The sequence below is a fragment of the Callospermophilus lateralis genome, chromosome 6 (genome assembly GCF_048772815.1).
Source record: "Callospermophilus lateralis isolate mCalLat2 chromosome 6, mCalLat2.hap1, whole genome shotgun sequence".
Lineage (NCBI taxonomy): Eukaryota > Metazoa > Chordata > Mammalia > Rodentia > Sciuridae > Callospermophilus > Callospermophilus lateralis.
This window is the reverse complement of record NC_135310.1, coordinates 108,490,587-108,505,033: the sequence shown is the minus strand read 5'-3', so window position 1 is coordinate 108,505,033 and position 14,447 is coordinate 108,490,587. Positions and strand designations below refer to the sequence as shown.

The window sequence follows — 14,447 nt, the reverse complement described above, 5'->3', positions numbered from 1 at the left end:
TTTGCTTATTTAGGTGTTCAGAGGAAAGAAAAGGTATGATTTTGATATTAACCGCTCACAGAACCCCCAGTATTTGGCTTCAGGAAAACAAAAGCAGTACTCCAGATAGCTTGCCTTCAGTATTAGCAAACAAATTTTTGTTTTTACATCTTATTCAGGTATCCTGGATAGATCTCTTCATATTATAGATAACTAAGTAAAAATAGGTAAATGTGTATACAAGTACTCTAGTAGGTTTAATGAATGCTCTTGTTATTGTTATTTGTGTTGTTTCCACAAGTAATTTATTGACTATCCAATGACTATTTTGTTTTAATTTTATAAATTATTATTTTAATGGTACTAATAATGGGGTACAATACAACAATTTGATACATGTATACAATATGTAATGATCAAATCAGAATATTTAACATTTCCATTTAGTTAAATATTTTAACAAGATTTTTGACTAACATAATAATTGTACATGTTATGAGGAACAAAATGATATTTCAATATATGTAGATAATGGATAGTGATCAAATCAGGGTACTTAATATTTCTTCTCCATAGCATTACTTGTATTTGAAGTCTTCAAGCTACTCTCTTCTTGTTCTTTATAAAATATGTAAAAGGTTATTGTGAATTATGGTCACCCACTGTGCTGTGGAACCCTAGAACTTTTTGCTTCCATCTGTGTTTTGATACTCTTTATTCAACCTCTCTCTATTTTCCCTCCAACTCTCCCTTCCCAACCTCTAATAATTACTGATCTACATTCAAATTGACTCTTTTTTAGTACCCACATGAGAAAGAGAAATTGCAGTGTTCGTCTTTTGATGTCTGACTTATTTCACTAAGCATAAATTTGCTGCACATGTTTGGATATTTCTTCTTATGGCTAAATCACATTTCATTATGGATACACACCATGTTTTCTGTATCTGTTCATCTATTGGTGGGCATCTACGTTCATTCCATGTCTTTGCTAAAATGTGAACAGAGCAGCAAGGGAATTGAGGTATTTCTTTGATCGCTGATATCATTTCCTTTAGAAATACACCTAGAAATGAGATGGATGGATCATTTGATAGATTTGCTTCTAGTTTTTTGAGCAACCTCTGTGCAGTTCTTCATAGTAGCTCTGCTAATTTACCTTCCCAACAATGTGTAAGAATCCATTTTCTCCAGAATTTGCTTTTTTTCTTTTTCCTGTAATAGTCATTTTAACTGGGTTGAGATGATATCTCATTGTGGTTTTGATTTGCATTTTGGCTGAGATGTTGAACATTTTTTTCATAAACATGTCAATTATTTGAATGTTTTCTTTTTTAATTAATTAATTAATTTTAACTAGGTATACATGGCAGTAGAATTCGTTTTGATTCATTGTACACAATTGCAGCACAACTTCACATTTCTATGGTTGTACACCATGTACTGTCACACCATATGTGCAGTCATACATATACCTAGGGTAAAGATGTCCATCTCATTCTACCATCTTTTGTGCCCCCATATCCCTCCCCTTGCCTTCCTCCCCTTTGCTCAAAGTTCCTGCATTTTTCCCATGCCCCCTCCACCAATTTCTTTTTTGTGGTGCTGGAGATTAAACCCAGGGCCTTGTGCATGTGAGGCAAGCACTCTACCAACTGAGCTATATCCCCAGCCCAAGTATTTGTTTATAACATTTGCCTATTTAAAAATTGGATTATTTGTGGGTTTTTTGTTGTTGTTGTAGTTGGATTTTTTGAGTTCTTTATATATTCTGGCTATTAATGCTTTATCAGATGACTTTTTTTTCCCATTCTGGAGCTTGTCTCTTCCCTCTATTCATTGCTTTCTTTGTTGCACAGAAGCTTCTTAATTTGTTTATGCTTTTGTTGCTCTTGCTTTTAAGGTCTTATTTTTTTTTAAAGACAGAGAGAGACAGAGAGAGAATTTTTTTTTAATATTTATTTTTTAGTTTTCAGCGGACACAACATCTTTGTTTGTATGTGGTGCTGAGGATCAAACCTGGGCCACACGCATGCCAGGCGAGCGTGCTACCGCTTGAGCCACATCCCCAGCCCAAGGTCTTATTTTTTTTAAATGTATATTTTTTAATCATATCCTATACTGATGTGTTGAAGTGTTTCCTTTATGTTTTCTTCTAGTAGTTTCATAATTTCAAGTCTTTTATTTAGGTCTTTGATCCATTTTTTTGTAAGAGATAAAAATTACATTTCACTTTTTCACATAGGAATATTCCATTTTCCCAGTGTCGTTTACTGAAGAAACTGTATTTTCTCCAATGAGTGTTTTTGGTTCACTGGTACAAAATACAATGCCCATGAATAACCCTATGACTTACAGCAACTGATTCCTGGCAAAGGCAATTATAATTATTTCTTTAATGATCTTGATATGATCTCTGCAGAGCGATGCTGTGGAATCTCCAGCATGATAGCTTACTAAATGAAACAAGGGTCAAAAATTCATGACATAATTACCTGGTAAACTGCCAAGAATGATAAATTCTTTAAGTGAATGCATAAAATGAAATGTGCAAGAAATATGATTCAATTTTATATGACTTGGTTTAATTTTTAACTGTGAGCTCAACCTTCACTGAGTTGATGGGAGGAAGAAACTGCACACAATGTAAAACCCAATCTCAGTTCCTTGGAGTATCTTTCCTCTTCACCCATCCTTGTCCGGCAATGCCCAGGTGTGAGCCTCTGGGGTGAAAGGGAAGGCATTTGATCTTTGGTCAGCATTTACCATTCCTGCTCCTCTGGTGCATTAGGCTTCTGCTGCTTGAGATCCAATAGAAATCTCTACTATGTGACTCTCCTGAGGCAATGTACTAAAATCTCTACTCCAGTCGGGGAAAGGAAAAGAGAAAATGGGCAAGTTATTTTATTAAGCCACATATACATATGTGTCCCTATTCTGTAATCATATTTACATTGTACATTTAAAGTATGTACATAATGTTTATGTCCACAACTAATTTTGCAGTTTTAGTTTCTAAGTAAATTGTTTACTACTAAAAATATATATAATGTCCTGGGTGCAGTGGCACATACCTGTAATCCTATTGGCTCAGGAGGCTAAGGCAGGAGGATTGCAAGTCAGAGACAAGCCTCAGCAAATTAGTGAGACCCTGTTTTAAAGTAAAAAATAAAAAGGCTCGGGTTGTGGCTCAGTGGTTAAGTGCCCTTGGGTTCAGTCCTTAGCACCAAAATGTCATGGGGCAGACTGCTCAGAAAATGTACCAAGTCCATTTTGTCCAAATTGGAAAGTCTTTTTTCTTTTTAAATATTTATTTATTTATTTTTAATTGTAGTTGGACACAGTACTTTCATTTATTTATTTTTATGTGGTGTTGAGGATGGAACCCAGGACCCCGCACGCGCTAGGTGAGCGCTCTTCCGCTAAGCCACAACCCCAGCCCCAAATTGGAGGGTCTTGGCTGGCTGGCCAGTGACTTCTCCCCACGTACCCATAACTGTCTCTGCAAGGAACAGCCTGGAACCTAAGCATGTCAGGGTTTTTAAAGGCAAAAATCACATCCGGGTTGATGTAGCTACAAGCAAGCAGGGGTACAGAAGCTGAATTGAGCAGTTAGCAAAACAGTGCAGTGGATACATTGGCATTTCCCATGGGACTTTCCAGGTTAGCATAGCAGCAAGCAAGCAGAAAGGAAGTGGGTCAAAATGACCCTAGTTGAGTACAAGTTAGAGAATGGTTACTAACGTCTAGACAACCAATTTCTGACAGGGTACATTGCCCCAAAAAAATGGGAACCAAAAAGAGAACAATTTTACACTGTATCAGAATTGCCATTTTGTGTTGCCAAACATGCTATGCTAAGCAACTATTGATAGGTACAGAGGCAGAGTGTTCCCATGGGAGAAGCATTTTTTATATGACATGGAGTCTTGGGGTAAAATGGGGTCTGTTTGGTCATTGCCCATATAGCCTGGCCCATAACAAAAGCAAACAAATAAATAAATAATATATGAAAAATAAATTTTATATGTATGTGCATATATATATATATATATATATATATAAATGAAATGACCCTCTGTGAATTTCATGTAGTGGCATGATTTTCTATAAGCTATAAATTATGTCTATTATCCAAGGTCTAAATAATGCTCATTCCTTTTTTTTTACTGATTTTTGCAGATCTAAATGCTAAAGGAGCCATTCTCTATGCCTTTGAAATGTTCCGCCTCAAGTCCTGTGTGGATTTCAAGCCCTATGAAGGAGAGAGCTCATACATCATATTTCAAAAATTTAGTGGGTTAGTATGAGATATTACAGAGTGTGAAATATCATGTATTCTCTGGTTTATAAAAAATGACACAACTATTTTTTAAGGGCTAAAAGAAGAAATTCCAAGAAAACTAAAAGCCACATCAAATCTTCCACTGTGAATTTTTAAATTTTATGACATTCTAATGTGCTAAACAGAGAATGAATTGTTTGGATTATGTCTGGGCCCCAGATCATTTTTTTTCTTTTCCTAGGTTTATGTCATTTTTAAAATTATAGGGCTTTTTTTTTAAAAAGTCAAGTTTATTGAGTTATAAATTATACCTTTCTAATGGTACTTTTCTAAATTATAATACTCTCTTAACTGCATCTCTAAAAAGTTCTCGATGTAAATTTTTTCTTTGGAGGATGTACTTCTAACAACAAATTACTGTTATATCAAGAAAGGAGGTCTCCATCCTCAATGGTGTGTGTGTTGACCACCAACCCGGTCTTGATGAAGTTAGGAAGCAAAGCCATCACCAGGAAGACACTGCCAGTTTGTATCTTCAAGCGACCTGAAACCATTTCCTTGCTGTGGTGCCCATCACTGCCTGCAGATTTTGTCCTCACAGATTATTTGGTTCTGGCCTTGGGGTTTTTGTAAGGAAAGTTGGCACATCATTTAGCTCTTAAGAAAAAAAAATATGCAAAACATTAGCAGTAAACTAAATAGCAAAATACTGATGACCACTTAGCTACAAGTTAAATACCTAGCTTACCCAAGAAGTTATTTTCTTAGCTCATTCTTTTATTTTAAATAAAAGGTTAGCATAGCAGCAAGAAAGCACCTACTATGCACCAAGAAGTGTGCTAATCTGTAGGTAAAAGAAGTGTGAGGTGCAGTCTTAGAGTTCAGGAGTTGGCAGGTGGGGGTGGTAAGGACACAGAGTTTCAGGGCAATTGGGGAGTGCCCTACCCGGTGGCAGGATGGAATTGGGACCTCCAACAGTATGGAGTGAAGTACTGGGATGGCTGAGGAGGGTGTCAGGGACGTGAAGGGAGAAGGAGATAGAGGCAGAAGACAGAGAAGGACTAATGGTGGTGGGAAGAGAGAGAAGAGGAAGAGAAAGAAGGGGAAGGACGAGAAGAAATAAGAAGAGAGCAAACAGAATCTGCCTTACTTGAAGGACTCATTAAACTTTGCATAAAAAAAGAACCATGAGTGAGGGAGCAAGGGAAGTTTATTTTTTGAGGTTTTTACAGGTCATATAAATGGAAATAGCAATAGTATCTGGACAGTCCCTTCTCATGTGAAGGGAAAACATTTATATATACAAATATATCTCAGGACTTTCCAGAACCACACAGTTTAGAGGTTCTATGCTTTTGACTACTTCATCTTGTCTTGGTAACTTCTGCACTTCAAGAAACTACTGAAAAAAAAAAAAAAAAAGAAACTACTGAAGTTTTTAGTTATTTATTGCAAACTTCAGGGGGAAAATTAGCTTTCTCAACACTTTTATTTCCATTCTTTACTACTCTTGCATCACTTTTTTTTTCATAGAGAGCAACTTATTAAAGAAAATTAAAGTAGTATGATTATTTCCGAAAAGTTCTTTTCTCAGTTAAATTCTCTTGGCTTATTTCTAACCATCCCCAGATGTGACTAAGGGGGTGGTCACCTTTGAGAGACATTCTTTATAAAAGCTCAATCTAGTGGACTCTCATTGCCTAGGGCCCTTGATACATTTAAGTTGGGAAGGGGAGAAGGAGAGTCTGGGGAAGGGGAGGAGGAGAGTCTGGCGAAGGGAGTAGTCCACAGTGTTCCCAAACTCTTCAGAGCATTGGTCCCCTGAGGCTGGAAGCCAACTGGGCTCTTTCAGACCACAAGCTCAAATGGTCATGGTATGGCAGGATTTATGGAATTTTTTTTTTCAAGTTACACCTTTCTGTTGTTTGGGATGGGGTATTAGTATGAAATTTTGTTGGGGAGGATATGGAAAAGAGTGGGGGAAGAAATGATTAATGTTCCTCCAGGTTTGGTGATACTTTGCAGAGTAAAGCCTGATTTGGTAATAAAATGCTACCATCTAAGAGTAAAGATTATCATGGTGATATTTGTACAACTTGGTAATTTTACTATAAATCATGGAATCGCACACTTAGAGAAGTTTATGGTATATAAATCATATCATATGTAATTAGAAAATAAATAAATGAGATACATTTTGAATAGAACGCACATCCATTCACACTTGAGTGTATTTGTCACTATTTTGGGGAGAACAAAGGCAGACAATAGTTCTGTCACCAGAGTACTTAAAATCCACAGGTAGCATTGAAAACTGTTAGCAATTTTCTCATTCTGCTCAGCATCGGATAAAGCATTAACCATTGTTTCACAGTTTAAAGCCAACAAAGAGATAATGTGTGGGAAGCTTTGGGTTTGCTGATAGACAGGAGAAATTAGATTTATGAAAAAAGATTTAAAAAATTGGGAAAAAGTGGACTAGAGGCTCTGCCACAAGGAATTTAGGGAAACTTTCAGAAGTTTCTGAGCCCAGCAATTTCTGAGGGAAGTTCTAGACCCTGCCTGTCTGGGGCCACCAGGAGTAAGTTAGGCAGCCTTCTGGTACTGCCATATGCCCTAGTCCTGCACAAGGGATGGGCTTAATTGACTTGCTTTTTAAATGAGGTTCTATTCATAATCATGAAATTTACACCTGCTCATTATAGGGAATTTGGAAATTTATTGAAGTATAAAAGGAAATTTAAATCCACCACAGCCATCACTCAAAAACAACTTAATATTCTGGTCTGAAGGTAATAATGTTATTTTTGGAGTTCCCTTGTGGGTTTATGAAGGCGAGAAAGAATACTGACTTTTATTTCTTTCCACCTTGGTGCATTATTAGGATTAACTTGCCTCTAAATGTGTAACAGGAATTTTAATTTTAACACTTGATCTTAGTCAAAAGACTGAGAAATGATAGGATCATTGCTTTAAAAGCTGCATAATAGTCCCTACAGGGGAATATGTTTGAAGGATTAGTATATGAAACCTCTAAATGGTTTATTTTTTTAGGTCCATTTATAAATTTTTGTTTTTAATTGATACATGCTTTAGTACATGTGCACATTGTGTCATGAACTGGACAACAGGTGCAAAGTTTTGGTTACATAGGCTGAATTAATTCTGGTGTTCTAATCATGGGATGGTGATCACTACTAACTATATTGTAATGAATATTTCTGAACAACTGGAAGGAGCACAATAAAAGTTCTCACTATAAAGGAATGTTATTTTTAAAGAATCAGAACTAACTTTCTTCTCTTTTGTGTTCTGAAATCCTCTGAATTATAGCCACTTAAGAATTCTCTAGGAAAAATATCTCCTTTTCTCCTCTTTATAGGTGCTGGTCCTCAGTGGGTGACCAACATGTGGGACAGAACCTGTCCATTGGCCAGGGCTGTGACTATAAGGCCATCGTTGAACATGAGATCCTGCATGCTTTGGGCTTTTACCACGAGCAGTCAAGGACTGACCGGGATGACTATGTGAACATCTGGTGGGATGAAATTACTTCAGGTGTGTATGACCCCAATGTGGTTGGGTGGAGGTTGCTCTTGCCTTTACAGCTTGTGAGGAACATTTCTGGAATGGCAAAGGCAGTGCTGTGTGGACAGGAGTTTCAACCTCCCTGGTGGAAAACAGACCTTGAAGAGGTGGTGACTTCTTGGGCTTTCCTTGGGCTAGACAGATGTGATCATAACTCTTCCTGGAAAAGGTCTCACGGGATGGTGTGCATTGGTTAACTCTGTGGGGGCTAACAAGTCAACCAGAAGTCTCCACTTTGTATTAGTGTTTTTCTTAGCACACTATCTAGAACTCTATTTTCTTTCTTTCTTTTTTCCATTTTTTTTTTAAATGGTGCCTTGTAGCTGTACATGATGGTGAGATTTGTTGCTACATATCCATTCATGTACATAACTTAACAACAGAGTTTGGTCAATATGACTCCCCAGTATTTCTCCATTCCTTCCCTCCCACCCACACCCTGGTTCCTTTGTTCTACTGATCTCCCTTTGATTTTTGTGAGAGACCCTCCTCCCACCTTTCTTTTTCTTTTACTTTCTAGCTTCCACATATAAAGGAAAAAATATGACCCTTGTTCTTCTGAGCTTGGCTTGTTGCACTTGACACAATGATCTCAAATTCCATTCATTTGCCTGCAAATGATAATTTCATTTGTGTGTGTGTGTGTGTGTGTGTGTGTCTGAATAAAACTCTGTGTATATATGCCACGTTTTCCTTATAGATTCATCCGTTGATGGACACCTAGGCTGGTTCCGTAGTTTGGACGTCATGAGTTGTACTATTATAAACATGGATATGCATGTATCACTGTACAATGACGTCATTAATTCTTCAGGAGTGGTATAGTTGGATCATATGATGGTTCCATTCCTAGTTTTTTGAGAAATCTCCATACTATTTCCACAGTGGTTGTACTAATTTACAATCTCAACAATATTAATGAGTGAAATAATTTAGACTTCTGAGGATATTAGGGTTACTTTTTCTGGCTGTGATGTCTATGGCTCTGGAAGGCCCAATAAGTGTGAGTTGACTTCAGGATGACCCTGGGACACACACCAGAATACTTTTTTGTGATTTATTAAATCAATGATAAACATTTAAATACCAAACTACAGTACCCAAAATGAATACTTTTATCTGTTATTTATACTTCCAATTGTGTTAATTCTGGCTTATTATTTGAATTCTGGTTAATCAAAATGTAGTGGTCTTTTCTTCTTCTTTCCTATGCATTCCTCCTTTTTTGTGCCCTCTCACACTGCCCAAAAGATAACAGTTTCATCTTACATACTATGCAGTTATGTTATTTTAGCAATCTTAATATTCCTTAGTTTTGTTAGAATTCCTTGATTACTGCTTTCCTTGTTTGAGACAACTAAGTTGAATTTTTTAAGTGCACCAAAATGTTATTTATTGAACAGTTTCTTAATGTGCTTTAAAAAATAGTAAATTTCTGAAGATACTTAGATTTTAAAGTAGGGATTAGTTCAGGGAGTGGAAAAACATTATTTGGGCAGCAAATAATTAATGAAACTTGAATGCATCAGAAATGCCTTAACTATTACTGCACATGGCTTTCATGAACAAATAATTACCTTGTGTAGATCAGTTTTAATTAGATCCCAATTTTATATGTGGGCTTATACATTGCAGGGCATCTATAATTTTATTTTTAGAGGTATGGAAGAAGTAATTGAATTTTAAAATTAAATATGAATCCAATAAAGATTTCTGGCAGAATCAGCTCGATTTGGAGTAAGGTTGTCAATGGTCCTCAAATAAAGTAGGAGAATGGTGGCTAATGCTCCCCCTACCCCAGTCCCTCATATTTTGGTAATTCCATGAGTGTGGAGTGCTGGGGAAGGGAGGAGTGCAGGAAGTTATCCCTGAAATGCATGAGGACCTTTTCAGCATCATAACGCAGGAGGAGGTAGATCTGCAAATGGAAACTTCCCATGGTGGTCCCACTAGGATAGACTGTCCGATACAAGTGACCTCTTCCTCCGCTCATGGACTGGAGATGGGCATAACCAGCTAGGAACTCAGCAGCCTATCTGCCCCCACCTCTATCCAGTTTTGGTGAAGAAATTTCTATTGAAAGCCTTTGATGTCTTCCAATATAAATAAAGCAAATGTGGGCTCCTTCTTTGATGAAAGTGGGACCCATCTAGTCAGCTTTGCCTGTCTGTGCCCCCTCTTTGAAACTACTTTCTGTGTTCTGTGGTCATTTTGCTGTTTGATTTTTCTTAGCTTTTATTTCTCAGCCAGCCCATCCCACTGAAGGGAAACCCATTCCCTAATTTGCACTGGACATGGGCGAAAGAGGAGAACTATGTAATTTGTGCAAGCCTAGAAGGTCACTATGACTAAACCCTCAGGCATACTCCAAGCCATCCTACCTGCCCACTGAGCCGGAGGTCAAGTAGTATCCTTTGCCTCCCAGTTTAATCTAGGAAAGTATTTGAGTGTATTCACCTAGAGATGAAATCACAGATGAGACTTAATGTATTCATCTCCCAGTGGTAATTGTATTATAACTGGGTGTTCCTGGTATGTAGAAGGGAAAGGGGAATGAAGGCAAGGGCCAAAGAGTAAATCCTGATTGTGAGACTCAGGGTACTTTTAGACTTTGTCTGTGTTTGCCTGTAGTCCTGCATTTCTTACCATCTTGTACATGTACTTGGCTTTGCTGAAAATTCCATGAGAAGCCAGAAAACATCCCTGTGTGTAAGTCTTGAAGAAGACACTGTTTAGTATTTTTAAGATAGTTTTAGGATCAAATGAGGTCCCCTTAATCAGGGTGAGCCAACACATTTACTAGTGTGATTTGCAGATTTGCTTAGCTCTGCTTATATATGGGCTGCTCAACATGTATTTGCTTATCTCTTATCTATGTTTTCATCAGGTACAATTCCATATATCTAAATTACCTACAATCACTGGTGAGCTGGTCTCAAATGAGATATCAAATTCCACAAGATTATAAATGAAGGCAATATTATTTCTCATGATAATTTATGACCTTTATTGCATGTCATCTCTGGTGCTGCAATCTTATTATTTAAGAGGACACTTTACTGGCAATGCAGTTTCTGTCCCCAAGTCCATCCCCATTTCTTGAGTAAGAATTGTTGTTCCCTTCTGCTAAGGAAAAAACTCAATTTCTGAAGTCCAGTAGGGTTTGGTAAACTGTAGCCCATGGGCCACATGCTTTTATAAATAAAGCTTTATGAAAACACTTTATGAAACACCCATTGATTTACATATTGTTGATGGCTGCTTTTGAGACAGTGGCAGAGATGAGTAGGAGAGACAGAGAAAATATGGTTTGCAAAGTCCAAAACATTTCCTGCATGACTCTTTATAGAAAAAGTTTGCTGACCTCTGGTTTATAGGATCCCTCTGTCTTCAAGGCTTTTATTTGTGAGTTTCCTGAGGGTCAACTTATGCTCTGTGCACCATCAGGGGCTGCTGACTTTCTAGCACAGTTCCCAACAGGTTGGAGGCACAACAAAAATGTGTTGAATAAATTTTAAATAATTATTCAAACCATTTGTTCATAAAGCATTCTGATAAGAATTTTTGAATTAAAAAAATAAGATAATCTATTCTCATTTGACGATTTTATGGGAAGTTAAAGAAACCATCCAGCAAGTGAGAAGTGACTTCCTTCAGGTGCCAACCAGAGTCAGCATGAGATCTCAGACTGAAGTCGTGATCCTCACCACCACCTGATGCCCTTTACAATCCTATCACCTCATATACCTCCTAGCACCAAGTGCTCTAGAAAGAGTTACTTTCCCACTTCCCCAACTGAGCCATTTATTTCTTTCAGTACCGTGCCACCTTTGCAAATGCTTTGATTCCTCTCAAATAATTTCTCACAAAATCCCTGCAGGTTGGGGGAATGAAGTATCAGTATTCCAATTTTGCAGTTAAAATGAGGTCTTGCTCAAAGAGGTCCATGGGCTTCAGCAAAAGCATTTGGAAGGTCCCTCTGTACCTGCTGGAGCCCCATCTGTTTGCACCTGGTTTCTCCAGGCCCACATGTTCCTCTGGGTGATCTTCGAAGGGTATTTCCTTCTATAATTGCTCAGAACAATTGGATGAGGAGCTATAGAAGGAGAAGAGCACAAGGATACAAAGTTACGATGGGAAGAGTTATGAGCATTCTCATTTGGTTTTCCTATCATTCCCCAAAATGGAAATTAAAAATATGTGAACCCTTCCCGTGACTGCAGCTAGAGGAGTAAATTTTTGATGACTAATCATTTGCAGAAAATCTCACCAGTATTCAGCTTTTCACTTTTAGTTCTGTATCTCCCTCATGTTACTCTCAGAAAAATGTTTGCCTTTCCAATTTTTGTAGAAAAAAAAATTCTTCCTATTTCATTTTTCTCTCCTTAAAGCTATTTCTGGACCCAAGGGAGTAGATCTTAATTGACAGGAAGCCCCTTTCTTACCAGCTGCTTGCCTTTCCTTCTAGCCCCACAGATTTCTTTTTCCTAACCAATGAAGAGCCGGCCAGATACAGCAATGCACAGACTTGGTGGCTGACGTACTTGGCTACCAGGAAGATGTGTCTTGAACATAATCAATGTGAACATTTTCCTGAATTCAAAAACTCTTTTTGTCTCCTGCCTTTTAGAATACTTGCCTCAGATTATCTGTTTTTCTTTCTCTTTCTGAAAGCCTTACACATCCTGATGCCTCCCCCAACATGTATAATGCAACTTTGCATTAGATATATCCATATATTTAGTAAATTTATAAGTATTTATATATATTTTAGCATGAGTATTCTGTGGTTGTTCCAATAATTTCATTCATATTATTACATAACTTTTTAATGTTATATATTAATTGATTTGTATTAATAATAAATGTATTAATTTACACATCATATTAATTTTAAAATATGAATATAAATTGAAATCAAAGATTATTTCCCTTTTGGGGGTTTATGAATATCTAGTCAAATAGGAAAGTTTGGAGGAAATATCATGACTGGTCAGGACCTGTGGATTCTTTCCCTCACAGGTCACCAGCACAACTTTAATATCTACGATGACAACTTCATCACAGACCTCAACACACCCTATGATTACGAGTCTGTAATGCATTATGGACCTTTCTCATTTAATAAGAATGACAGTATTCCTACCATTACGACCAAGATCCCCGAGTTTAACTCCATCATTGGGCAGCGCCTGGATTTCAGTACCATTGATTTAGAGAGACTGAACCGAATGTACAACTGCAGTGAGTATCGCTGGGTCTGAGGACTAGGATCGCTAGTTTTCACAGACATTCCCTTGACCTTAGTTTGCTTTACTTTTCTGGAAGGTTCTGGTTAGGGAACAGGGATAAACTATATAATCTTAGGTACTTTATCTCTTGACTAGAAAAGTTTATAACATCTACCTACCTCATAGAAAATTAAGTTAATTGATTTAAGAAAATCAGTAGTTGTGTTTTGTAAAATTAAAGTATTGGACAAATGTAAAGAGTTGTTATCATCTAACTTCGTTAGCTTCCTTTTGAAGGGTGTTTAGTTATGTAAAGATCAAGAGAGACAATGGGCTTGAAAGTATTTTGTATCCTGCAAGATTCTTTACCCATGCTATTTTTAAAGTAGTCCTTTGGGATGGGTGTTTTCTAAGATGACCCCACTAGTCTTCACAGGCGTGGTCTTTAATTCTGTTTAAAAAAATGTGTATAAAATACCTACCAAGTGCAAAGCCCAGGGTTATAAGTATCTTGTTCTTGAGCTGAAGGAGTTCATAGTTGGCATTTACATAGCAGAGAATGATTACAGGTCTTTTCACTTGGGCTCTGCAAGATAGATAGGTCTGGGTCTATGTTGACAAGTTCTAAGATCTAAATGACAATGATGGGATTTCCATGAGAAAAAGTCAAGAAAATAGAAGGTTCGGATCTGGTTGTATTTGAACAGTGAGGTTTTAGTGGTGTAAGACATTAGTTATTGGAATGAAGATGCCTTACGTTTTTAACCAGGTGACAAAAATGTCATCTGCAGCCACAACTCATACCTTTTTGGACCACTGCACTTTTGAGATGACAAACATCTGTGGGATGATTCAGGGCACCCAAGATGATGCTGACTGGGTCCATGAGGACGGCACTCAGGATGGACAAGTGGATCACACCTTGGTGGGACAATGCACAGGTCAGTGAAAGTGGAAACCTGGTGATTGAGGTGGTTCAATTAGGTAATGGCAGCCAGCATGTTTTGCCTTAATTAGAATATCGGTTATCAAACCTGAGAATCTAAAAAAGAACATTTCTCATATCTTAATTACTAACTCAATAAAAAGAGTCCAGATAGGTTGGGGTTGTTGCTCATAGCTCAGGGACAGACTGCTTGCCTATCATGCACAAAGCCTGGGATTTAGTCCCCAGTACTGCCAAGATATATAAGTAAATAAATAATCAATAAAAATTTTTAAAAATTCATGCTCTGAACATGCAAAAGAAAGATGTATTTTAACAATAATGAAACTGATATGGACATAAGGTTGATAAGATATGACCTTGTAAATAAGGGTAATGTCTCCAGAACCGAGTACTCCAATAAAAATACAACATTAGC

The 14,447-nt window shown here is 37.3% G+C and overlaps 1 protein-coding gene across 1 annotated transcript in view; it reads left to right on the top strand.

Moving 5' to 3' along the window:
- Mep1a (meprin A subunit alpha) overlaps positions 1 to 14,447 on the top strand; it is a 39,824-nt gene that overhangs the window by 12,922 nt on the left and 12,455 nt on the right. The window contains exons 6-9 of the mRNA XM_076860117.2: positions 4,162 to 4,279; positions 7,647 to 7,822; positions 12,875 to 13,096; positions 13,875 to 14,024. Coding sequence (XP_076716232.2) covers positions 4,162 to 4,279; positions 7,647 to 7,822; positions 12,875 to 13,096; positions 13,875 to 14,024 — 666 coding nt within the window. The remainder of the gene's footprint in view (positions 1 to 4,161; positions 4,280 to 7,646; positions 7,823 to 12,874; positions 13,097 to 13,874; positions 14,025 to 14,447) is intronic.